The 26,254-nt window shown below is 43.4% G+C and overlaps 2 protein-coding genes across 4 annotated transcripts in view; one reads left to right on the top strand and one right to left on the bottom strand.

Annotated features, from left to right (window-relative positions):
* Window positions 1-10,625, top strand: part of dip2a (DIP2 acetate--CoA ligase A) — a 38,220-nt gene extending 27,595 nt beyond the window's left edge. The window contains exons 18-39 of one of the 3 annotated variants that reach the window (XM_085921252.1): window positions 62-201; window positions 290-426; window positions 754-834; window positions 1,371-1,498; window positions 1,667-1,781; window positions 1,979-2,180; window positions 2,250-2,350; window positions 2,548-2,628; window positions 2,953-3,070; window positions 3,150-3,271; window positions 3,349-3,460; window positions 3,549-3,658; window positions 3,739-3,869; window positions 4,035-4,203; window positions 4,418-4,588; window positions 5,099-5,128; window positions 6,317-6,378; window positions 6,470-6,527; window positions 6,601-6,675; window positions 6,796-6,970; window positions 7,651-7,774; window positions 7,860-10,625. In XM_085921252.1, coding sequence (XP_085777378.1) covers window positions 62-201; window positions 290-426; window positions 754-834; window positions 1,371-1,498; window positions 1,667-1,781; window positions 1,979-2,180; window positions 2,250-2,350; window positions 2,548-2,628; window positions 2,953-3,070; window positions 3,150-3,271; window positions 3,349-3,460; window positions 3,549-3,658; window positions 3,739-3,869; window positions 4,035-4,203; window positions 4,418-4,588; window positions 5,099-5,128; window positions 6,317-6,378; window positions 6,470-6,527; window positions 6,601-6,675; window positions 6,796-6,970; window positions 7,651-7,774; window positions 7,860-8,112 — 2,695 coding nt within the window. In that variant the 3' untranslated portion in view covers window positions 8,113-10,625. Of the gene's footprint in view, window positions 1-61; window positions 202-289; window positions 427-753; window positions 835-1,370; window positions 1,499-1,666; window positions 1,782-1,978; window positions 2,351-2,547; window positions 2,629-2,952; window positions 3,071-3,149; window positions 3,272-3,348; window positions 3,461-3,548; window positions 3,659-3,738; window positions 3,870-4,034; window positions 4,204-4,417; window positions 4,589-5,098; window positions 5,129-6,316; window positions 6,379-6,469; window positions 6,528-6,600; window positions 6,676-6,795; window positions 6,971-7,650; window positions 7,775-7,859 lie in introns of all 3 variants that reach the window. The other 2 variants (XM_085921253.1, XM_085921251.1) reach the window with 2 other exon arrangements.
* Window positions 9,659-25,475, bottom strand: sacs2 (sacsin molecular chaperone 2). Its single transcript, XM_085921250.1, has 9 exons — window positions 25,322-25,475; window positions 24,477-24,521; window positions 24,240-24,280; window positions 23,733-23,820; window positions 23,193-23,304; window positions 22,856-23,002; window positions 21,330-22,761; window positions 20,885-20,973; window positions 9,659-20,817 (listed from the first exon to the last, which is right to left on the bottom strand). Exons 3-9 carry the CDS (start codon window positions 24,260-24,262, stop codon window positions 9,974-9,976), a joined length of 12,735 nt encoding a protein of 4,244 aa, XP_085777376.1. The 5' UTR covers window positions 24,263-24,280; window positions 24,477-24,521; window positions 25,322-25,475; the 3' UTR covers window positions 9,659-9,973.
* Window positions 25,476-26,254: the final 779 nt, after the last annotated feature.

The raw sequence follows: 26,254 nt of genomic DNA, 5'->3' as shown, positions 1-26,254 counted from the left end.
TTTGGTTTTATTCTTCTTTGGGATATGTTGCAAAGATGTGAAGACAAGTTTGTCCTTTTAGACCTCCAGAGATGAGCGTCCCTTCACCGGGCAAGGCGGTGCTGTCCATGGGCGGGCTGAGCCATAGTGTCATCCGCGTGGACACCGAAGAGAAGCTCTCTGTCCTCACCGTGCAGGACGTGGGACAGGTCATGCCCGGAGGTGCCGTACACAGTCGCATGTTATCGCCATCCGGTAAAAGAAAGAAAAAAAAAAAAGTCCTGATGTTTGATTGATTGGTATTTTGCAGCTCTGGTGTGTGTGGTGCGAGCCGAAGGCACGCCGTACTTGTGTCAGACTGACGAGGTGGGAGAAATCTGCGTGAGCTCAAGATGCACAGGTTCGGCCTATTACGGCCTTCAGGGAATGACCAAGAACATATTTGAGGTAAGTGTTTGATTTCAAGTTTTACTGGAAACATTTACTTATGCTGTGTTTTAAGCAATTGTTCTATTTCGAATTCAGAAAATGATATCTTTATATTCTGTAGATATCTAAATATTGTTTATATTTGTATATTTTATTATGATATATATTTTTACTTTATATTATATTATATTATATTATATTATATTATATTATATTATATTATATTATATTATATTATATTATATTATATTAAACAGAATGAGTTTGAATACTTTTATTATTCTTGGCAAAATATTGTAATCAAATCTGAGATCTCCCACTTCTAAATGTCACATTTTGTCGCAGACCACTCCAGTCACGTCGACAGGAATTCCAGTCAGTGACCGAACTTTCACCAGGACCTCTCTGCTGGGTTTTGTGGGACCAGTAAGTATTCTATCCTCTTCTATGACTTCTCAGTAACATCAATTCATAATAATTGTATGGGACTCTCACATGTTTTTTATCAAAGAGGTGAAGCAATAGTGATTGGAAATGAATTCCCCAAAACAAGTCAAATGCTACATTTACATCTTGATTCCAAAAAGGTCCTCTTTAATGCTTCAGCTGATTGAAATAACACCTGAAATTGAGTTGGGCAGTGCTGACAGCACACTCATCGCTTTGTTGCGCTCCTGGAATTTTCTGAGATGGAATATGCAAATTGCTTTGGAGAATTAATGAGCTGTTTGGCTTTTTCCAAGTCACTGAAGCCAAGAATAAGAATTTGTGCAGCTCCCTGACATCTGTCGCATTGATCCGGATGCCAGGTCTCAGTTGTACAGTCCCCTCCAAAAGTATTGGAACGGGAAAGGTCAATCCCATTGACATTTGAGTTTTTGAAGGAATCTACTTTGGAGGGGACTTTAAAAGTATAATAAAAAAAATGATTCCTAATTGCGTGCTTTGTGTTCTGCCTCCAGGACAGCCTCGTGTTTGTTGTCGGGAAGATGGACGGATTGATGGTGGTCAGTGGGCGTCGACACAACGCTGACGACGTGGTTGCTACGGCTCTTGCGGTGGAGCCCATGAAGTTTGTTTACAGGGGGAGGTAGGAAGACGTGACACAATTGATCAGTCAGTCCACCCAGCCGCAACAACATGAGATCCAATATACAGCGAAATACGGACCAGCCTGTGTGGATCTCAATAGATTTTGCAGGGCTTACTTTTAAAGTGTGGCTGGTGAGTTTTAAAATTCTGAGCTGGTGCATTGCAGGATAGCTGTGTTTTCCGTGTCGGTGCTGCACGATGAGAGGATCGTGGTGGTGGCCGAACAGAGACCGGATGCCTCCGAGGAAGACAGCTTCCAGTGGATGAGCCGCGTCCTTCAGGTACTGACTTTACACAACATTGATCAAAAGAGCTTCATTTGAAGTCTACACAAAGTTCTCATGGGACATTGTTGTATCCATTTGACCGTAAAGATTTAACATCTCTCCTATAGTCAGTCGACATCTTTGCCAAGCTCTTGCAATGGATATTACTCCAAGTTGTTCTCGGCGTATATTCAAAGAAATGTTTCTTCCAGGCCATAGACAGCATCCACCAAGTAGGTGTGTACTGCCTGGCCCTGGTCCCCGCCAACACGCTTCCCAAAGCTCCCCTCGGTGGCATCCACATATCGGAGACCAAACAGCGCTTCCTGGAGGGCGCCTTGCATCCCTGCAATGTCCTCATGTGCCCTCACACGTGCGTCACCAACCTACCCAAGCCGAGGCAGAAGCAGCCGGGTATGGAGCCGTATCAAGGCCGGTGGAGGACCGTGGTGTGTCTAACTGAGTGTGTGTGTGTGCGCGCAGAGGTCGGCCCAGCTTCTATGATCGTAGGCAACCTGGTGGCAGGCAAGAGGATCGCGCAGGCCTGTGGGAGAGACGTGACCCAGTTGGAAGACAATGAGCAGGTACTCCACCGCACAGGAAAGTCTCACGTGGGGATTTAAAACTCAAATCTCTCCAATGTGGGCCAGGCTTGTTAACCACTCACATACCACCAGCGAATAAATAGAGGTTGTCTCATGCATGCATGCATGCAAGAAAAAGGTTGAAACGATTCAAAACTTCTCTCTTATCATGTGTCCATGATTGCTGGCACTGTTAGTTCCTCTACATTCAAGATGTCCTACAGTGGAGAGCGCAGGCCACTCCAGACCATCAGCTGTTCCTTGTTCTCAATGCCAAGGTACCTCAGCGCATCCACCCTGCGCACACACATTGTTTTACACGCAGAACATGTTTATTTAACGTCAAAGGTTCGGAAGTAAAGTATTTTACTTGAATTTAATTCATGAATATACTTTCCTTTCATTTTATATTAACCCATTGGTGGTGGCCTTTAGATGATGGCTACAATGGGGGAAACATTTTAAATTTGAGTAAACAAACTTGACTATACATAGATTTACAGATTGGCACTCACTGGACTAGTCACCTACGATTTCAATTGTTTGTGAGGAGTTATAACCCGACATGGCTGCATTGATTCATTTGCCATTTGGTTCTTTAGGGCACGGTGGCCAGCGCGGCGTCCTGTCTGCAGCTCCACAAGCGGGCCGAGCGCGTGGCTGCAGCTCTGATGGGACGCCTCAACACAGGGGACCACGTCGCACTCGTCTACATGCCAGGTACTCGCGACGGAGCCGTGAGGCACTCCAGCGTCCTGCGAATGGTGAAACGGGAGTAAGTGTTTTTGTTTACGCGCAGGAATCGACTTGATTGCCACCTTCTATGGCTGCTTGTACGCTGGATGCGTCCCGGTGACGGTCAGACCTCCGCACCCGCAGAACCTGGCCACCACCCTTCCCACTGTCAAGATGATTGTTGAGGTAACGGGGGAACTATTTATTGGAGGCGACTAGAAATTGATACCTTTTACAGTCAGTGTACCATCTGTGTCTTACAGGTCAGCAAATCGGTGTGCATCCTCACCACTCAAGCAATAATGAAGCTGTTGAAATCCAAAGAGGCCGCCGCTGCAGTGGACATTAAGAGTTGGCCAATGGTGCTGGACACAGGTGAGCTACCGTGCATGCGTACGGACATCTTTATTTCCTGCTTTCACATGTGCTACCGATTTTTTTTTATTTTTTATTATTGATTCAGATGACCTCCCCAGAAAGAAAAGCCCTCAGATTTACAAGCCCCCAACCCCGGAGATGTTAGCCTACCTTGACTTTAGCGTTTCCACCACAGGCATCCTGGCTGGAGTCAAGGTGCGTACTGCAAATACTACCCGTGTTTGAATGTCTTTTTGGGATGTCGGATGTATCTTTTAAAATGCCCTTTCTCGTAGATGTCCCATGCAGCTACTGGTGCCTTGTGTCGCTCCATCAAGCTGCAGTGTGAGCTCTACCCTTCTCGCCAGATCGCCATCTGTCTTGACCCGTACTGTGGCCTGGGCTTTGCTCTCTGGTGCCTATGCAGGTGAGTCCTAATTTCACAAACAGTTGTTTATAATTATCATCCATCCATTTTATCCGCTAAATGTGACTTAGTCAGGTAAGAAGAAGGCAACTAATTTAATGTAACGGGCCACCGGGTTCACGCACAGCTCCTAATAAATTGTGGTTTTCGATTGGGTTGTCGCAGTGTGTACTCCGGCCACCAGTCCATCCTGGTTCCCCCTCTGGAGCTGGAAAGCAATGTGTGTGTATGGCTGGCTGCTGTCAGCCAGTACAAAGTGCGTGTCACTTTTTGCTCCTACTCAGTCATGGAAATGTGCACCAAAGGCCTAGGCTCGCAGACGGAAGCGCTACGGGTGAGTCTGACTGTTTGAAAGATTAACACTGCGACTTAAGTCATGAAATGTATTACTTGTACAGATAGAAGTCAAATAAAAAGTGTACTTGATGGTTTAAAAAAAAAATGCTATCGTTAATATTGAGCGGGGACAAGTTGGGCGGTTTAAAACATTTTATTGTTGAGAAATTTTTGGAAGTATGGAAATATTGTATACATTGTCTCGTGTACAGCTGCGGAACGTCAACCTATCGTGTGTGCGCACGTGCATGGTGGTGGCGGAGGAGAGGCCTCGCATAGCTCTCACGCAGTCCTTCTCCAAGATCTTCAAGGACCTGGGGCTTTCGCCACGTGCCGTCAGCACCACCTTCGGCTGCAGGGTGAACGTAGCCATCTGTTTGCAAGTGAGTATTCAACAGGCAGGATTTGACCTGTTCCTAACCGCGTGCGTTGGGGCTACACGCTATACAATGTTTTGATGTCTCATTTATACACTGGTGACAATATTAAGTCCATTTGCGCAGTCTGAAATGAAACGGAAGAAATGTATGATAAATAGAATTGAAATTTGTAATCACTTATTTTGACAAATGTTTTTGCATTTACCGTTTCACAAGCAAGCTGTGTCAATCCAAACTTTATTTTTCTATTTTTGCAAAGGCAAAATTGTAGACGTATTAGGACATTGTAAAAAAAAAAAATATATATATATATCTCAAGCACCATCCTGTAGATTGTACAGGTGTACCTAATGTTGTGACTGTCTATCTTGCGCCAATTTCCAAACGTGATTATTTTAGGTGCGTATTTCGTTTCCTATCTGGATTCCTTCATTTTTGTGTGCGTCTATTGTGCTGGACTGTGCGTCCGTGTGTAAAGACGTAAAATTGTCTTTTATTTATGTGTCCCGTCAGCCCAACAGGTTAGGGAAACTGATCGAGCAGGTACTGTGGGACAAGAGTGATTGCTTGCTCTTTCGGGGGGGGGGGGGGGGGGGGGCTGTTGCTGTTTTTCCATGTGTCTGTGTTTGTTTCTGCCTTCATCGTTTGTGTTCATTGAGAATTCAGCTCCATCTTGCCAAAAAGCTGTTTGCGGCCAGGTGTGCTATTGTCTCTGCATCTGCTGCCTTTTGGATGCTTTCATGCCGCCTGCGCTGCTTTACATTGGAGCAAGTAATCAGCGCATGCCTGACGAGGAAAAAATTTGCAGAAAAAATTGTGCTGATCACACACGTGACACCGAGGCAAATGTAATGTTTGTAAATATTTGTTTGTTAATCGAAACTGGTGACTCTGTGGAACTTCCACTTTACATTTAAAAAATAAAAGTCACAATTCTGCTATTGTAGAATCTTAATGTTATGTTTTCAGTAACATCTGAACTTTTGGTAACAAATTGCAAGTTCCCCATTAGCACCTTGCACACACTGGACTTTTTGGGTGATTATAATAACAAATGTTTGATTTTTGTCTGATGGCTTTAATTGACAACTTAGCGGATAGGTAATGGCATGCTGGATAAAGGCTCAGCTTTATGCCAAGCTCCCTTCGTGTGTGTGTGTGTCTGTGGGGTGCGTGCGTGCGTGTGAGCGAGTGTGTGTGTGTCACTCACCCTCATGGCTAGCTGGTGCTTTGCATTAACACGTGGCATCAGAACGACAACAAATCCAAAGTCAATATCAAAGTCACTGAATTTGGGTGTGAATGGTCTTGTTGCCACATTAAATGTATATATATGGTTGCTCATTACTTGTATTCAATAGCTCTCATGTAGCCCTTGATGAGTGCAAGGAACCTTGTTAGGAGTCAAAATGAGACCCCTTACACCTCACGATTAGGTCGTAGAACCAAGTGATTTCTCCCAATCAACAGTCACAATAACTGTTGAAAAAAAAAAAACAACTGTTAAAAATACTGAAAGGGAAATATATCCTAAGGAGAATATTAAAAAAAAAAAAAAAGCCCTCTCAAACGTTAAGTTATTAACTAAAACAATGGGATAGCAGCGGTTATAAATGTCAAAGTCTTAATAATTGAAAGGTGTGCGCTTTAAAGTGTAAACGGCAAACCAGTAGGACGCGTTCACCTCGGCTGCAATGTCCCTCATTTGTGCGTTTTTGTTGTTTTTTTCAGGGCACAGCTGGACCAGACCCCACAACGGTTTACGTAGACATGAGGGCTTTGCGACACGACAGGTGAGACGTGGCGGCCTTTTATGATATTGATTTATTAGAAACGTGTCACGCAAATGCAGATGTGTCCTTTCTGTTTTGGGCTCTCATTCAGAGTTCGGCTGGTTGAGAGGGGGTCTCCACATAGTTTGCCCCTGATGGAGTCTGGCAAGGTACAGCGCCACAACCAAAAAAACAATCAACAATAATAACATGCTTGACTCAATCATCCTGCTGTGATTGCAGATACTTCCTGGAGTCAAGGTGATTATTGCCAACACAGAGACGAAAGGGCCCTTGGGAGATTCTCATCTCGGAGAGGTGAGCTGCAACATCACTATGCCCTACCGACACACAAACCGGATGGCTGCTGTAGTAGCAAAACTGACCTGTTAGAGATGGACTGATTAAAAATACAAAGAGTGTGCGTGTGTTTATCAGGTGTGGGTGAGCAGTCCTCACAATGCGACGGGCTACTACACTGTCTACGGGGAGGAAGCACTGCACGCGGACCACTTTAACACTAAGCTCAGCTTCGGTGACACACACACTGTGTGGGCAAGGACGGGCTACCTGGGCTTCCTGCGACGCACCGAACTGACCGATGCCAGCGGAGGTGAGAATGACCCACCCAATCGGTGACTCTCAAACACTTGCGCTGGGAAATTGCTCATTTTTACTGACTGTAATTGGTTAACCAATTATTTATGATCGCTGTGTAATGCGATATGCCCAATTTATTCTCCCCATGTTGATATTTGAACAAGAACTTTATGATCATCAAATTAAGAAATGTATTCAAACTGAAGTAGACCAACAATTGTTTCCATCATAAAGCAGAATTGAACAATTATAAATGTACAAAGAAATGTATATTTTTCCATGCCGGTATTTACAAACATAATCTCAAAATTAAAGAGGCTGCCTGACCAAATTGTCCGTCCAAAAATGAAACGCATCTCGTGCACAAATCTATTTTATTTATTATTTGGAATATATCAACAAATATATATAAATATATATATATATATATATATATATATATATATATATATATATATATATATATATATATATATATATATATATATACATATATATATATATATATATACATATATATATTGACTTCAGTTTATTATATCATCCAGTTTTTTTTCCCCCATTTCCAAGTAATTTAATTATGACCTTATTACTGCATTTACTGTACTAGTGACAAATCTGAGTTGTGTCGCTGCCATAGGAACTGTCGTAATAATTTTTGTGTGCGTTTGTGTGTACCCGCACACGTCTCAGAACGCCATGACGCCCTCTACGTGGTGGGTTCTGTAGATGAGACCCTCGAGCTGAGGGGAATGAGGTACCACCCGATTGACATCGAGACCTCCGTCATCCGCTCCCATAAGAGCATAGCTGAATGGTGAGGCAAAAAAAAAAAAAAAAGAAAATCTGTCCACATTCCTCCTTGTAATATGTACTAACATGCTTGCCTGATTTATGTGAAGTGCCGTGTTCACCTGGACCAACCTGCTTGTGGTGGTGGTGGAGCTGGAGGGCTCCGAGCAAGAGGCCCTGGACCTGGTGGCTCTGGTCACCAACGTGGTGCTGGAGGAGCATTACCTTATTGTCGGCGTGGTGGTGGTGGTCGACCCTGGCGTCATCCCCATCAACTCCAGAGGCGAGAAGCAACGCATGCACCTGCGAGACGGCTTCCTGGCCGACCAACTGGACCCCATATATGTGGCGTATAACATGTGAGGGCTCGGCCGTGGGACGTCATATTGACGTTTTGTTTGCTCTTGCAAACCAGGAGTGACATTGGTAGGGTTGCCATTTACATCTTCAGGACACCGAGTTGAGACTGTATCAACAGCGCCCCTGCAGGTTGCAGCCAGGTTGTGCACTCCATTTAAAACTTGTGATATACTTTTGTGTGTTCCCTTTTTTATGTCAACTCAATGCAATACGACTGATGTAAAGAATGTGGCTTTGGAATGATGCGGTGATTATGCCTTAAGTGTTGTTTTTATCCCACATTTGCTTGAACCTATCATCATTCTTTTGGAAAAGCCAGAAACGAGATTACAACGCTGCACTTCGAGCTGTTAAGGCAGAACCACTCAACCAACATGCTGGAAAATATAACAAATGGAAACACTACACACAAAAAGTGTGAAATTTCAGGCTGAATCTAAAATGCGCTGACCTTACAGACAGATGAAGTGAAACTGACTTTCTCAAACTGTCCCACTGATCAATCGTCAGTACTTTTTTACCCAACTCTATCAAGAAGCGCTCCATTTCTACGCCTTTCTGTGACTCTTCTAGTCCCTGTACCGAAGCGCCGAAGTACAGAAAACTCTTCTTTGTGACCTATCTACGACGTCGAAAGGTAAACGGCATAATAAAGTTTAAATAGCAATTCTAGTTGAGAAAAAAAAAATCCGTTCATGAAAGATTTTTTGGATCAATTTTGCTGACCTGCGCCTTGTTAGAGTTGTGCAAAATCGTTTTGAGAAGGTCAAGTTAAGTTCTTCTGTAAAGGTTTTTTTGGGTTAATTCTGAACTTTTTGCAGAGAGTGTACTTTGTCCATACTACTAACTTTGAGCAATTATTTGATAAAGATGATTGCGCAAATGGGAATTTGATGTAAAATGTTCACAGCCTTTGTTTCTGGTGCCATAACATGAAGTAATGATTGCATGTGCTTCCCCTCTTTGTCAGGATTCCCATGATTTTTGTTGCTTCTTTGCCTCAGAAACAGGCCTTGAGCATGCTGCAAGTATGTACAGGCTGAACAAAAATGACTAATAGACGTGGGGGGGCGACATCACAAAGACTGAATCTGCAAAATATGTGAAAATTTGTCCCTCGCAAACAATCTGAGATGGACTCAAGATGGCGAGGAAAGGATACAAAGTGTATCTTTTTATAGGACAAATGAATAGGAAGCAAACAAACTAGCAGAGGAGCGTTCTGCTGAGGTGACTGCGAGATGTCACGTGTTGTATAACATCGTGGAAATACATTTCCTCCAGTATACGGTAAGGTGTCATTATTTTCATAACAGGATTTCTTAATGAATAAAATAACAATTTTAACTTAACCTTGTTGTGGTTGAATACAGTCTTTAAGGACACTGGTCCACGTCGCACTTTGTGTTTAAAAAAAAAAAAAAAAAGACTTAAGTGAGCACCTGTAATGATCAAATATTTTTACCAGATGAAGGCAGTATTAATTACATTTATTATGTTGTATGTCTCATTATACTGTAACATTTCGCCGCAGGAACAAGTGTGGTGGATTTGGGTTTTGCGAATATTGAACATTAGACTCCACAACACATTTGTCAAATGGTCCATTTATTAAAGAAGTCGGCGAGGTAATTATGATTTGTTTGACAAGAATTACAATCATCTAGCTAAAAATCCGTTTCACTCAATAACATATAAATGTGACAGAAAATGGCAATGTGACAAAGACATATATCATGACTGCAGTCATACAAAACAGTTGTCTAATTCTGAGTTAACACCAGTAAATGGGATTGGTCCACTGAATTGGAAAGCGTAAACAAAGGAAGGTGGAGAATATATGATGCATGTTCATGATGGAGTTTTATTTCACATACGATTCCACCGCAGCCAGAAGCTCAGTTGCTGTGTTCAGTGCCGCAATCACACGGGCCGAATGGAAGCTTTCGTTTGGAATGCGAGGGAAAGGATGGCGGTTGGGATATTGTGTCTTTTTAGCATCCACACCAAAAGCCTGCAACCGGGCCACGTTGTGGGGCAGGTCGCTTAGCACGGCTTTGTAGTGTGAGACTTTTTCAGCCATGGCTAAAATTGTGCCATCAAGACACTGGCCGTTTGTTTTGTACTCGACAGCCATCAGGGACTTTTTCACAGCCTGGTGGACTTTGAACAGACACCACTCTGCACCCGTCTCAGTGCTTTCGCTGTACGCAGCATTGAGGTCGCAGCGGGCCTGCCGACACCACCGTTGGGCCTCGCCTTTGTTTGGTCTCGGAATATTTTTGTTATGCCCCCAAAAGTTGTAGGAATTATATCGTACCAGGATCCGTTCTCTGCCACTTCTGTGGTGACAAGCCTCCTCATCCCATTGTTGGTAGAAGTGTTGGAATACGACGCAAGTTCTTGTTTTCACATAATTGACAGCCTTAGAAACATAGTGGCAATGAGGGTTTTTGCTATGGTGCCATTTGAGGTACAGTCGTTTGCCGTGTTTTATCTGCTCCTCCTCTGGAAGATTCCAGATCACACACAAGCTTTGATCAATTTCCCCCACTGCTTCGTCAAAAGTGTCCGGTAAACGATTTGAGGATGAGGGACGTGTTGAGTGGTGGTATGTCGCTACTTGCAAATTCGTACCGGTGGCTTCGCTGGGTTCATCGAACTCCGGCTGTGGGTCGTCGGATTTAAACTGGTACAGGTCGGCACTGCTGACTTCAATGATCTCGTCTTCGTCAATTCTTATTTTGTACCTCTGCGAGTAAGGTCCGGATTGTGGAGGTAGTACTTCCGCAATGACTGCATAAATGTACTTGTTGTTGACGTAGTAAGCGACACACTCTCCTTCTTCAAAGTTGTTCAAGACGTTCATGTCTAAGGAATCGTGCCACTCTTCTGAAATCTCTCCTTTCGGGGCCTGCTGGCTGGCGAGAAAACCTTCGGCATCAGCACTGTCGTGGATCCCATTCTTGGCCAGAGTTTTACGAACATCTTGCAGGTTGTCGCACAGGAGGAGCTGGCCGAGGACCAGGAGGTGCTTTGATGAAATTCTGTTACCTAACAAAGAGTTGATTTCTGACGTCAAAGTCATATTCACTGCATTTATGTTTTTGGGGAGCATGACGTCACTGTGTTTGATGTAAAAGATGCAACCTCTTTGAACTTTTCGGACAAAAACGTCGGTCTCGCATTCCGTGTTCTTCAGAGCTCGGTCTTTCAGCCACAGCTCCGTCATCAGGCTCGTGCAACACACAATCTGAATGCTGCCGAATATATTCTTACAAATGACCTCAGCCTCCTCTTGGGTTGTTTTCCCTTTTGACTTCTCTCTCATAAGACATATCAGTCCATGTGTGAATGCACTCGACGTCAGATGTTTGTCAAACCAGCCACGAAACTCGCAAGCCTGATTAAGCTCACAAAGTTGCATGTGCGATTCCACCGCTTTTTCTTCTGTGACCTCTGACAACTTTTTAGGTTGGAGCCTTTGGGGCAGCAATTGCAGCAGTCGACAATGCTCGTAGATGTCGGTGCCCAAATGACATGTACTGAGATTGTCAAGCAAAAGGAAGTCTTCCTCCAGTGATGCTTCCAACCGTTGGGGGTCAACCGCCGTGTCGTTGAAGTACAATGCATGTGATGGGTAGAGTTTTCCATTTAGAGCTGGCAGGTACAACGTCTTGACAGTGTCCATCGATGTTTTGGGCTTCTTTAAAAGTATCAGAAACAACTGCTCCACAGCTCGTTCAGCCGATCTTTTTTGGTTATGGTTCAAACGAGTTTTCGCACTGGAATCAGCGTTGACTGCTGCCAGAACATTACAGTACTGCACAATTGTTGGTTCCTCCTTCACACCGACCTTCCTGAAGAATGGCCAAAATTCTACATCCATTGTAGGAATTTTGTACAAATATGGCCTAAAGTCAGGTTCATGGGGGAGGGAAAGGGCAACATTTTCCAGTCTCACCACTTTTGTATCGTTTTCGACCAACACGAGCGGGACACCATTCAGTGATCGGATGTCAAAGTTGATGTTTTGCAAGTAGCCATAGCAACATCGAAAGACAATTGCGCGGGTTTTGATCCGAGCGTCCGTTTCACAAGGTGACTGGCAGATGTTTAACATGTTTCTGGTTACACAATTTGGAGGCGGTTCTTCATGAGCTCCTGCTTTTGTGATATTTTTCCGGTCTTCAATTGATGACGTTTTTGGTAGCTGTATGATTGGCATCGAAGACCAAATCAATTCTTGTTTCGGCTGATACCAGTCAACTAAAGAGCCGTTGATTTGAACAGCGGCGGTCTCTGGGGCAAATGGCAAATGATAATCACACAGTTCTGTTTTTACTTTGACAGGAAAAATGAACTTGATGTTGGTTATGCTGTTCAGCGTTGTTTTCTCAACTCTTGCAAGACTCAAAGCCTCTTTGAGAACTAGGATGGATTTCTTTCGCAGCTCCCGAGAGTAACCCTCTGTCTCGGCTTTTGACTCTATGCACCCCGCAAAGCGTACGATCTCGGCTTTGGACACAACGTGCTTCATTCCAAGATCCTTGAGTAGCTGCCGTACTGGTTCGCTATGGGATTCGTTTCCTTGGCACAACTCAGCCAAAGCACTCTCAGGCACAAATTTTTCTTGAGGTAACATTGCCTGATACAAGGCAACTCTGTCATCAAAGAAGTATGAGACTGGGACCATTTGGCCCTCAGCGTTGACAATCATTGGTACCGTCTTCAGTTGGGAAATTATGGTGGACTTGTGCTGACCATAATCCAAATTTTCCAGTGAGAGTAACAGTTTGAGGCACTGAAGCTTTTGATGCTCCGAGAGACGATGCACGGCAGGCAGAATGATCCTCATGAAATATTGCAGATCATTCAAGATCTCAATCTTCAAACTTGGAGACAGACTGATGTTCTCAGGATTGTTTTTGAGAAAAATGTGCTCGGCAGATATCAACAAGTCAGGGAAACGAGTCAGTGACTGTGGTCTCATGTCGAGAATGTAAACCACTTTTTGGCCATCAATCCTCACTCGATGGCTGTGTATTGTTTCAAATAGTGGCAGCGACCGGAGCTTGTTCTGATACTCCGGACAATTGATGGTCTCACCGGCCTGCAGGAAAGTTTGAAGTTCTCTCATGTCATCCCGAGAAAGCTGGTCAAATTCAGAGTGGCTTATACTCACGACTTGGCTCAGTACAGAACTTTTGTCATTCACATTCATTAGTTCGGGTGGCAGAAGTGACAATTTGTTACGGTCAACATCGTTAAAAAAGGAAAGGGCAAGCTTCATGAAACCGAGTTTGAACAGGATTTTGGATATGTCATTTGGAGATAAAATGACACTGGGCATGTCTTTCATTTTTAGAAGGAGTTGCTTGTTTGATCTTGGGCACACAACAACTAAAATGTAGAAGTCACCAAAGAGGTCCTTCACAGTTTGTAATGAGCAATGTTCATTGTCGCTTGAACTTTGAGTTTCCATGTTGCTTAATAGGAACTTCCACAGCAATTTCAGCCAGGCCAGCATTTTCTCCCCTGGAACATAAAGACCACGTTGTGGGTCAAGCTTACACTTGTTGAGATTCTGTTCAATCAAGTCCTTCAACCATGGGAAAGCACCAGGAACCGTCAACTTGCTGGCAAGGTTCAGGGCTTTTAGCACCTTCAGAAACTCAAAGTTTGTCGTATAATGTACAAAATTGTGCTTGTAGCCAGAGAACAGATTGCTGTACGGGGAGATCATCTTTGGTGATGTGTTGTCAAACACCCTCAAAATCTTATCTGCTGTGAGGAGAAGAGGAAGCCCGTTGAGAAGAGCAGGATTCTCATCGGCGATCGTTTCCAGGCGGATATCCCTTAGACAGAAACGAAGGAGCTCTGTGCATCTTTCCGGGTTAAGGATCAGCGTGTCCTTCACAGGCAGTGGTAAGTCCTTGCTTGTTTGCTCTGGATTATGAACAGACTTTGCTCTCAAGAAGGCCCGCACATTTGAAGGGTTTACATCTTGTACGGCAATGCCAGCACCTCCGAAACCTTCCCATATCCTCTTCATTTCACTGAAGAGGGGAACCAAAGCCATGCCCAGGTCCCTCAAAATGTCATTTATCTCCATAGTGGAGGATTCCAAGTAGGGTACAGTCGTTGGTGTGGTTTCTCTTACATGCTTCCACTTGATCGAATATTCAGTGATAGGCTGTTTAATGAGAGAGGGATGTCTGGGAGTCCCTCCTGAAGCTGCTGCCCCCGCGACCCGACCCTGGTTAAGCGGAAGATTATGGATGGGTGGCTGGACAATTACTCGTTTTGTGCACTGCAACACTGGAATGAGATCAAGGCCTCGTTGGCTAATTGATTTGTACACCTCATGTATCATTTCATGCCATTCCTGACCAACATCTTCAGACACTGTCGGCCAGAAACGCAAGTATGACTCTGAAAGACATGTCCTTATTTCGTGACGACTACCTGTCTTCACTAAAATGGTCTGTCTGATGTAATGAAGGAGATCTGCATACAGTGGCGCAATGACATTGTTTTTCAAAGATTCGTTCCAATTTGTTTTCAGACTCACTGCATCTTCTTTCCAAAGACTTCTCCTGGAAGAGTCCACCTCAAAGTCTCCGTTGATGTGCACTGGTAGACCAGTGGTGCCTGGCAGAGGAAGTAAACAAAAGGCTCCTCCTTTGAAATCATTGTGGAGTACTCTTGGGCTCATACGTGCCGCGACTGTTGCCCGTGCATATTTTCCTTCTTCATCGGAGGAGTCCAATGTGCTAATTTGCTCAGCAATTAGCCATTTACTTTGTTTTTTGTCTGAGGTTGAAATCATTGTTTCATAAATTCTCTTACATGGGACTGAAACTCCAGCATTTTGAAGGGACCTCACGCCAGCCTCTGGTGTATTTTCCACTGCATAGATTGTTTTGAATTTCTTTGAATGAGCATCAATTTCATGGAGCTCGACTTTGCGGATGTTTTTCAGAAACAGAATGAGGCCTTCACGGTCCGCCGATAGGGCAGTATACAGCTCTCTCAAGTCGTCCTCAGTCACTTCCCGTTGTGATATTTTCGAGACCTCTGCCATGGAAGGAGTCCTTAGAGGCAACCTTATCATGGTTCCACCTTTTAGAGGAAATTTGTCAGGAAGATAGGAACTGTAAGCATCTTTGAACATCTCCTTGAGCTCGTCATCAAGTTCATAGCCAATGCCCTGACGCATATCCTCATTGTTGCTTTCGATGTAATTTTCATTGGGATCAAAAATGCCGAGTAAGCGATCTCCGGTGAGGATTGACGGGCAATCAGTCAGATGATAGACAGAGTTGAATCCAAGTCCGTATTTTCCAATTTTCCCTGGCTGATGGCGCTTTCCTCCAGTTCCCAGCTGCTGAATGCCACTCAGGTCTGCATCTGAAAACACGTTGTTGTTGAAGATGCACAGCGCTGGGCCCTGTAGGCTGTTCCATTTCTCTCCAAAGGTTTTTTCAGTGCCATGCTGTCGTTTGTCCAAAATAAAATGAATTTCTGTAGCCTCTGCATCATCGGCATTTTGGATGAGCTCTTTGAGGATATCCTTCTTTGCTGGATAGGCCGAAATGATGTTTTTAATTCGAACAGTGAGTTCCTCTTTCTGCGCAAATGGAAAAGAATGTTTTGAGGGATATTGAGAGTTCTTGAGGGATACTGCCTTGTTATCCAGAGTGTGATGTCTGGTAGTTTTGATTCCAAAATGGAGTGCCATTCCACGTGGGATATCTTTGTGGCAGAGCGTAATATCCGTGGTAACTGGCATCCATGGGCTGTCATTAAAAAAGAGCTGGTCGGCAGGTACCAAAACCCCATTTTCATTGGGTATGAGACAATCGCTTGTGGTCTTCTCATTGGCAGAGTAAATGCCTTGTTGTAAAATTGTAAGACAAATCTTAAGTTCTTTCATTGGCAAGGGTTTGTCTCCATGTTTCATATGAACTTCCTGAAGCACAGTAAGAAATTGAGGGAGAGTGAATGTATCTGCAACACCAACACTCTCCCAGAGATTGCGGAAACTGGCAAAGGCAGGATGAAGTACGTGGAGATAGGGCTTCGCATCAAATTGCCCTTTGACAGCCACACGGTTCACGTTGACAAAAGTATTGCTATCAAAAATGAATGGAAATGAATTTGCCCTCTCAGAAATGAATGTTGATGTCTTTGATGCATAGAGGTATCCATCCAGAAATTTGTAGCATTCATTGACAATCTCGTGAAGCTTGGATTTGTCCGTGGTTTGTGATTGCTCCTGTGTTTCCCGTAGCTGCTGGAGCACCATTTCAGGTACTGGGGTGTCACGGATCCCTAGTATTTGTAGGATAGGATCGGTAACATGTATGTTCAGGCCAGAATGATCCAGCACGGGTTGTGTTTTGTTAACGAGCAGTGAGCATTTTTCATTGAAAATATCAACTGGTCTTTTTAGGACTGAATTTGGATCACAGTGGTGAAATGCTGGGAGAAATGGGATCGTTCTTAAAGTTTGCCAGTGGCGTGAGTCTTTGTCATTCATGTGATTCTTGATGAGTTCAAGAAGGCACTTCAAACAACCGAATGCTTGTTTTCGGTCAGTCTTCCAAAATGTTTGGATTGTTTCTGCTCTCTCAACAATAGCCTCCAGTGGAAGACAGTCGTTTGCCATTCCAAGCTGCACCAGACGTTGAATCCTCCCTGGGGAGCGGAAATCAGTCTCTGTGCCTCCAAGCAATCTCCCCTGTTCGTTCTCAAAAAGACAAGACAGTTTGCCTGATGGATTCACAAGTTTCTTGATATGCTGGAGGCGTCCATCCATTGTGGGGATGCATGGATACTTGATCAATAGATGGTCAATTTCCTTTGAGTTAAGGTCAATGGCATGTAACAAAAGAGTATCTCTACTCTCAGTGTCCAGGGTGGCAAGGTTCGCAAATACCACATCTTGATAAAACCTCTCCCACTTCCATGTTTTCTCCCGCAAAACGTTCTGAAGGCCACTCTGGTTGAAGCTATTTCTCAACCAGAGTGGAAGAGAAACGACACAGTTTGGTTCTTTGATATGTTTCTGACAGACCCGCATTACAACTGTGTGGATCTTTTGATCTTCTTCGATACTTTCGTGTAAAAATATGGCACCGTTCACCGAACACCAATTTTTGCCATCACAGAAGACCTCTGGAGCAATTTGCTTCTGGGTGATGGTGGCGTAAAAGCCATCAACCAAAGGTTTGAATGTGTTGTTGACTTTTTCCCTGTCAGGCCAGAAGGTGTGATAAGAGTATCCTTTCAGTTGTCCCTTCTTCGACATGTCCTTTAATACCAAAAGCGCTGTAACGTATGCGGTCACGGTGGGATCCTGAAGAAGAGCTTTGTTCCAGTCATACTTCACCCCACTTTCCCAGAGACCTTTACGATTACTTGTTACCGCAAATGTTCCATTCACATTGACTGGAAGTCCCGTGTGAATGGCAAGTGGTAGGAAGCAAAATGCCCGACCCTTTAGTTTGGTTTTCGGTGCGGAAAATCTTCCGCTTCTCGGATCTTTTTGCAAAGGCACGGCGATCCCCCCAATCGGCAAGGAGAACTTGACTTGCTTGTCCTTTTGGAGGGCCATTTTTTTAGACTCCTTGGTCCCAAAGCAGTTGTGCACCAGCCAAGCCTGAGTTTGCTTTCTACCAGATTCTTCACTGCTTAGTTGGACAATGAAGACGGTGTCGCAGTCGATAACGTTTTTGCAATCCTCACCGTGTTTCAGCAATAAATCTTTAGCTTCAATCTGAACTGACCTACGACTCTTGTCTGGAATTTGTATTGCACTCAGAGTCGTTTTGGTGACAGTGAGGACGGTTTGTATTTCCTCATCTCTTGGAGGAGTCGCTGCATGGTTTGGGATGTTTTGCAAAGACAAGGTGTTAATGTGCTTCAGGAACAGGATATATGTTTGAGAATAGTTTGTGAACTCTTGCTGAAAAGAGACAATACTGCGCTCGTCATAGACTTTGGTGCTTATCTCGGACTCGCGTGCCTCTTCCTTGGTTCGGAAAGGAAGTTTGATGAGGGTACCTTCATAAGGCTGTGGAGGACCATTTGCGCTGAAAGTACAGTCAAAAATGTTTTCATATGGTCCAAACTGACCAGGGAAACAATGGACCTGTTGTTTTTGAGAGAGGTCCAGCTTGATTCCAGGATTTGATTTGTTTCTGATGATCTTTTTCAGGTGAGTCACATTTGGATCAAGTATAAGGAGTTTGTTTCCACTTAGGACTGAAGGAATATCTGTCACATGATACACAGTGTTGAATCCAAGTCCAAACTTGCCAATCTTTCCCACCTTGTGTTCTTTTGAAGCAGAGCCCAGTCTCACAATATTTTCCCAATCCTCATCTGTGAATGTCTCATTATTGAACGACCAAAGGCAAGGGCCCTGACAAAGGGCCATGCCGGGATCTATGAGATGTTCAGGGGGACTCTTGTGTGCTCTGAAATCCACCAAGAATTTGCAAGAGTCTGCTCCAGCATCTTCTGCATTTTGAATGAGCTCTTTGAAGAGATCGCCTTCTTCATCATACTCTTTGAGAATGTTTTTGATCCTCATTGTTATGGGCTCAGATTGACCACACTGCTCAATCCCGATAAGCTCGGGATCGAGGATGTGGGTACTAAGGAACTGGATGTTGAACCATTCAGCAGCAGCTTTTGGAATCTCCTCGTGTAGGACATGCACTTGATCTTTGCTGTATTGAATCCCCCCCAAACCTTTTTTGCTCAAATCACAGAAAACAGCCGTCGAGAGTGATTTAAGGGTACACCGACCCTCTTGTGTGATGACTGGCACTGGGATGTCCTCTTGAATCACCATCTTTTCCTTCCATAGCCATTTGATAATTTCTATAGAGACTTTAATCTCAGAGGGCCTTGCAGTTGGCATCTCTCTTAATTCAATGCTTTTCATGATGGAATGGAGAATGTCAAAAATGTCGCGCTGTGAAGGCACTGATCTCAGACCAAATTTCTTCAGGAGCGTCGTGTATGGTTGGAACTCCTTAGGTAATTTCCTCACCCACGAGCTCAAATCTAGATTGTCTGGGTAGTCTATAACCAAATCCTGTGGGGAAACAAACTGGTCACCGCAACACAGCCAAGACTCGTTTTGATCAATTAAATCTGCAAAGTCAGAAATGTGATCTTGCATGTGTTGGTAAATACTGTGCAACCTCCTTTTGAAATCTCCATTTGTGTCGGGATCATCCTTTTTGTTTGTATCTCTAATCAAGACCAACAAATTGTTTCGCACTTGATCTGGTGGGGGCAGGGATTTGAGACCAAGTTTGTGGCTGACTCTGTCACTCAGGCCTCCAATTAGAGGCATGACAAGACCGACAATATCCTCAAACTGAGAGTGTCTTATTTCGTGAGGGCAGAAGAGTGAAATCTCGCCTGTGTTGTTACTAGGATTAGCACATGGAATCCATTTCAGCATTTTAAGGCTGTTAAGCTGCTCATCAGAAAACCTATCCAGGAGACTGTGAGCATCGAGCATGGTTAAGAGCGCCCGAGCTCTGCTGAAAGTCTGCGGGTTAGCTTGCAGCTTGCTGATCAGCTCAGCGGCGTGCAGTAAGTGCTCAGGGGGCACATCCGCTTCTCTGTTTATCATACCAAGATGTGTTAGGGTCTCGAGCATCTGGGCTGTTTTCACGTATGGAGAAGGGGGGAAGAAATCTGTGTCAAAAATCATTTGGAAATTTTGAAGTCCTGGATGAAGGAAGTGTGAGGTCTTTTTTAGCACTCCGTTGACTTCCATGAAGCTCAATTCTTTACAGCTGCCTTTTAACTTCTCATTTTGGGAGAAAAGGATACTGCCGTGTTGTAAAATCCAAGTCATGATCTGTTTAGTGTCCTCTTTGCTGCATGCTTTGACTTTAATGATATCAATCAGAAGAAGAGCTGCTTGAGCTGTGTCCAAAAGATTAACGTTGAGCAAATGCAAGAGTCTGCGATCAGTTTCAGTTTTACATTGGAGTATTGACTCAGGCATCGGTAGATCCATGGGTAGGTTTGGGTGGCAACCTAAAAGCACGGCTTTTTTGGAGTGCGCTGGGAGAGGCACGCCTTTAGTATTTTCAAACAGAGGCACCTTAGAGAGGAGATCCTTCTCGTCATTTGAGAGCGAATCCAGACCAGAGAGATATGCCTTCAATTCTTCTCGAGTGCCGGGACATGTGGTCCGGAGTTCTTCGATGAGATGCGGGGACTCGACATTCATCAAGATAGTCATGACACTTCTTGGAGATGGACACAGCACAAAAGAATCAAGGTCGTCATGCTTGAGCCATTCATTTCCCCTCACCACTGTACCACCAACATTTTTCACCAACTCAGCTATTTTATCCGGCAAGCTGATCTGCCTCCTTTGGTGAAAAACAAGAGTTGTCTTTGGATTTAGTTTAGCGAGTAATACAGACTGATTGGAAGAGAGCGGATCCACGGGTATCAATGGAATCTCAATGAAATTGCTTAACTCTGTAAAGTGAATGTTGAGAAACTTCCAGAATTCTTGGAGCCAATCCAAAGGTGGATGCAGATGTTTGTTGACGTCCCATCTCACGAGTGCTGTGTTCAAGTCCTTCCAGTCCTCGGGCAAATACCTTTTGGTGTACTGTGCCACCTGGTCTGCATCAATGTTCTTGATCTTGAATACATCTGTGGAAGGACAACAAAAATAGGAATATCTACATTGGAAAGATGAAAATAAGATTAAATGTCTTACTTTCACAAGCCAGTTGCTTCAAGCGAGCAGTGGAGTCCGGGCTCAAATGATCCGGGATGAAGAGGTGTTTGCAAAATGGCAGCAAGGTTCTGCAGAGAATAGAGAATTTTTGTTCGCTATGGTATTCATGTAGAACAAATGGACTTGTCATCATATCTCACATTACGGTAAAGAAAAATGGATGCAATGTATTTCCACACCACAGCAAACTACAAACTATCCAAGCGAATCCAAATGATTATTTTTCTACTGCTGTGGAGGCATTTACTGACTGATGAAGGATCGACAATGGAGAATGATCCATTTTTTTATTTAAAATATCTTATTTTACATTTCACGTTCTTAGCTCCCTTATTGATGAATCTCCCATTCATATTATGAACATTTGAGAAAAACAGCCACAACTAACGAGGCAGCAAGGATCCGAAGCGTAGTCTTGAATTACCTTGGAAATTCCTTGCTGTCAATCAAGGCAGTATCCTCCTCTTTGTTTGTGAAAGCTCGAAAAGAACCATCACTGAGTGGGAGAAGCTCAAGATCCTGGAGATCCCTGAATTTTCCATCACTCAGAATATACTCCAGGAGACAGAGTTTGTCATCTCTGGATAGATTCCGCATGTCGACGCGATGGAGGACCTCCCTGAGGAATGCTGGAGTGGCATATGTTAGGCTGTTGGCATGTGGGTGAACCATTTTTATGGCTCTGGCTACATTGCATGGAAGAGTTACAAAATTCTCTCCACAGGAAAGCAACGTTCTTCCAATGGCAGCCAGTGTGTCAGGGCTCATTGGGCCAGTACAGGTGAGCACTGCTTCCGACGGACCGATGAACTCTCTTTCATCTCTGGCGAGCGAGAGCACAGCCATATTTTCTTGGAACAACCGCAGAAGGACATCTACGGCGATGGCATACCATTTGTCCTTGTCTTTAATCTGATCGAGATCCGGCCACAGGTCGTACACAGAAGACACGGGGAGAATTGCCTTTTGAGCAAGTGTGACGGCGTCTTGAATGATCAGGCGGTATGATTGTGGCAGCACCTCCTTCATCAGCAATTCATTCCATATGGCGTGTTCGTCGTGTAGCTGATCTTCCTCCTGCCACTTGATGTGTCTCCTGTTATCTGTGAGCCCAAAGCAGGCGTTGATGTGGACCGGCAGTCCTGTCTTGTTGCCTTCGTTGTTGGGTAGCGGGAGAAAGCAGCTCAGACGGCTCCGACCGGCGGCCCTCGTCTCACTCCAAGGGAACGCCAAGTCAACTTGTGGGAGAAAGCTCAACTTTTGCGCGAGGCTATCCAACTCTGTTACATTTCCTTCCTTCATGGTACATGTCGTCACAAGCCACTTTGTTTCTTTGCTCTCTTCGGATTTGATGGTCAGTACTTTGAGTCTGGTGGAACCCTCGATGACCGTCTCGTCTTGGGTTTCCAAAATGACTTTGGTGAAGGCTGACGACTTGACTTCAAGTCTTGTGCTCACAAAGCCATGGACGTCAATGTGCATCAAGGTCACCGTGGTGACATTTCTCAAAAACAGCAGGCTCAAGTCTGCATCAGCGATGAAGCTATCAAAAAGCATTACAACCTTCTCCGTGTTGTACAAATTATCTGAGATCTCCGATGCCTCGGCACGCAAAGGGAATCTGAAGATCGTCCCGTCAAAGTGCTGGTCTTCTGCAATGACTTTGGACCAATCTTGTCCGCTTAGGAGAGTAACGATGTCTCGGAATGGTTGGAACTGATCGCCGGTATTCATCAGAGCTTCTTGGTGCTCGGCATCGTCCAAAGACCAACGGAAACCGCCTTGCCTTTCTCCAAATATTCTTTCTTGTGGATCCAAAATGCCAAGGTATCCAGAGCTGAATATACTTGGAACATCTGTTCATGTGAACAAACATATGCTCCTTTGTCAATAAACTTGCCACAAAATTGCCACCTAGATACTATGCAGAACATCTGAGAAGGGCATTACCTGTTATGTGGTAAACGGAGTTGAAACCAATGCCAAACCTCCCGACTGTGGTGGGGTCATTGCGCTTGACGCTCCTCCCAACAGCCTGAATTCCTTCCCAGTCTTCATCATGAAATGGTGCATTGTTGTAGCTGTACAGGGCAGGCCCTTTACAAAAATAACAACACATTTTTCAGTAAACAATGACATATTTGCTTTCAGGCCTGTGCCTGAAAGTCTCTATGTAAACTCTGGAGTTTTGTTAGGCCCATTTAGAGAGTCAAATGGAGACATATTTACAATCATGTCATACAAAGAGTGAACCGCCGTGACCCGAGAACATCTTCAGCATGGTTACCTTGAAATGGTCCCAGAGCTTCTGTCCAAAGATTTCTTGTTCCGTAGCTTCTTTCATCATGGATAAAAGTCACATTGGTGGCTTGAGCATCATCAGCATTTTGAATTAGCTCCTGGTAAAATAAATAAATGAATGAATGAATGAATGAATGAATGAATAAATAAATAAATAAATAAATAAATAAATAAATAAGCAAACGCATCAGTGAAACCTCACACATATCTAAATTATGCAGCCATTCAAATTATTGTGCAATTTATGTTTATCTCAGATTATGCAAAATAGTCAATACAATGAAAAACGACAGAAATCTGGCACAAATTGAAGTTTTGCAAAACAAATTCATCATTCTGTGGTTTGTTTAAACTTTGTCAAATTATTCTCTTATCGGTTGAGGACCAAGTTTGAAAAAAAAAAAGTGCTGCATTCCATTTGCATTAACGATTTAGGAAAATATGAGAAGATGGCTTTTGCATAATGGAAAAAAAAGTCATCCAATATTTGTTTCTAATAATGTCATTAGATCAATTCAACACCCACCTTCAAAATTTGTCCACCATCCGGATACCGACGTAAGATGTCTTTCAGATAGTCAATGAAGGGTGGCGCTGTGGCCCCGAAAGAAGTCCTTCACCGAACAGAATAAGAATCAAATGAGATATCCAGGGGGGAAATATCTGCCCCAAGAATTGCGGAAGACTTTTGCCTCCCTATAATTCATTCTGTGTCATGTAAACAGCCAATGCTCATCAAGAGAGTTTTGCATGTTACAGCACATGCCTCAAAGGCTCCCGAAAATCAAGCTTTTTTATTTTAATACAATTCACAAAAAATGGAAATGTGTACTTCCGCATTTGAAGTGTCAAGTAAACGTGGTCCCTGTCAAACATTGTGTGAAAATGTATCTTCAATATACTTGTATTTAAAAAAAAAAATACTATTAATAAGTCTTCATTTCAAGTCCAAAAGTCTATGTAAAATTTCACCTAGGTAGAGCAGCACAGGAAAGGCATCAGCACAAACCGTGAGTCGTGCTCAAGCACTTACCGTGTTTTTTTCTTGGCGCTCATCCTCCTTTGAGTGGGTTTCTGGAAGAAAGTCAGAGTATTGAGTTGGAGAAACTTGGAACTGTAAACGTTTGTGGTGTGGGAAATGGTAATGTAAAGGGGAGAAGCAGGAAGAATGATAACAGAGGAAACGGAAATAATAGTCGTGTCGCTGTCCTCAGTGTAAGCATGAAAGTGTACGAGAGGGAAAAGTTGAATAAATGCATTGTAGACTCACCCAAGAATCAAAGTTTTGCAGGATTTCATGAGATGAATGAGGTGTCTGAAAATTTAAAAGAAGACAGGGAGTCTCAAAAGCTTGACTTATTTGTTCATTTGATGACGTTTACAGTTTTTTTTTTTTTTTACAATTCAGTGCAGTCAAAATTCAAATTCATTAATTGTATTTGTAACACGTTAAACAGGTTCGGATAATGATGGATGGGTAACTTTAACAAACAAGTCACGTGATTTACCAATCAACCCATGTAGTATTCCAAGCACCCACTGGTGGCGCTGTTATCCAGAATGAATGTTCCCATTTTAGGAGAAACGAAACTCGTACTTTGGCAAATGGGACAGATTAACACCCGGAGCAAACAATCACACATTCTACTAAGAATAATATTTGCTTTGCATTAAAGGAATATTATGCAAAGCAAAGAAGAATCAATGGAATAATAACACTGAGCCGGGTTTATCGTTATTCCTCCGTCAATATAAAAATGAATTTGTTGCATCCGCGTGAATTATTTTCCGACTCCACGCAAAAAATATGGGAAAATGGTCTTTTTCGTTTGTGCTGGTCTGTGCCCAAAAACTAATCTAAATGAGAAAATGTCCAGTTTACGGTTAAAGTATAAAAACTATGGTACACAACATGTTTTATGAGTCTTGAAATTGAGTAGCCTACAACTTGACTTTTTCTATAAATATTGCCTTTTAATGGTTATAGTTAGGATCAAATGAAATGCAGCAAGAACATTTTATTAAATTTTAACTTACTCTTACATTTGCCTTATAATTTCTAATAATTAATGTCATAATGAGAGTTTGAAGAAGAAACAATACTGTAGTCATTACCTCAGTCGTGCTCTTTTTTCCTGACTGATAATCTGATGCTTTTCTCGCTTATTCCAAAACTGTCTGCCAAAAACTGTGGCTAGAGACAATTAAACAAAGCTACAAAGAAAGCAAGACATGCTGCTCCTGAGGTCCGCGCCTCTTCCTTTTTTTGATCCGCTCCGCTTTCATATTTAAAGGCTCCTGGAGTAGTGACGCAGTACTGCATTTTTTGTCCCAGCCTCCTTTTCACGAGCCGACTAACTTTCATTTTCTGAATAAACGAAACCCAGGTTGGTGTGAGTGGGTATCACCACGAGGGGGTAGTCTACTATGTTTTATAATGAACGTTAAACTCATCTGTTCATCAAACTTTCGTTTTCTGTATTATCTATCTATCTATCTATCTATCTATCTATCTATCTATCTATCTATCTATCTATCTATCTATCTATCTATCTATCTATCTATCTATCTATCTATCTATCTATCTATCTATCTATCTATCTATCTATCTATCTATCTATCTATCTATCTGTCTATCTGTCTATCTGTCTATCTGTCTGTCTGTCTGTCTGTCTGTCTGTCTGTCTGTCTGTCTGTCTGTCTGTCTGTCTGTCTGTCCGTCCGTCCGTCCGTCCGTCCGTCCGTTTGTCAGCTAACTTTCGTTTTATGCAAAAACAAAACCGTTGTGTGGAAATGACAGAGTGCAGGGATCAAGCTGTCTGTCTGTCTGTCTGTCTGTCTGTCAGCTAACTTTCGTTTTATGCAAAAACAAAACCGTTGTGTGTGGAAATGACAAAGACTTTGCGGGATCAAGCAAGCTACACATTGATGATCAGTTCCTCCTCATCTGTATTGTTTTTTTTTTCTCTTTGCAATACAAGAACCTTTTGTGTCTGTTTCTCATGGATTTAGATATGGCACTTTAACATGGACTTAGGTGATGATGAT

Source organism: Syngnathus leptorhynchus, chromosome 9 (assembly GCF_054491065.1).
Source record: "Syngnathus leptorhynchus isolate UIUO chromosome 9, UIUO_Slep, whole genome shotgun sequence".
Taxonomy (NCBI): Eukaryota; Metazoa; Chordata; class Actinopteri; order Syngnathiformes; family Syngnathidae; genus Syngnathus; species Syngnathus leptorhynchus.
The sequence above is the reverse complement of the archived record's forward strand: the minus strand, read 5'-3'. Positions and strand labels throughout refer to the sequence as shown.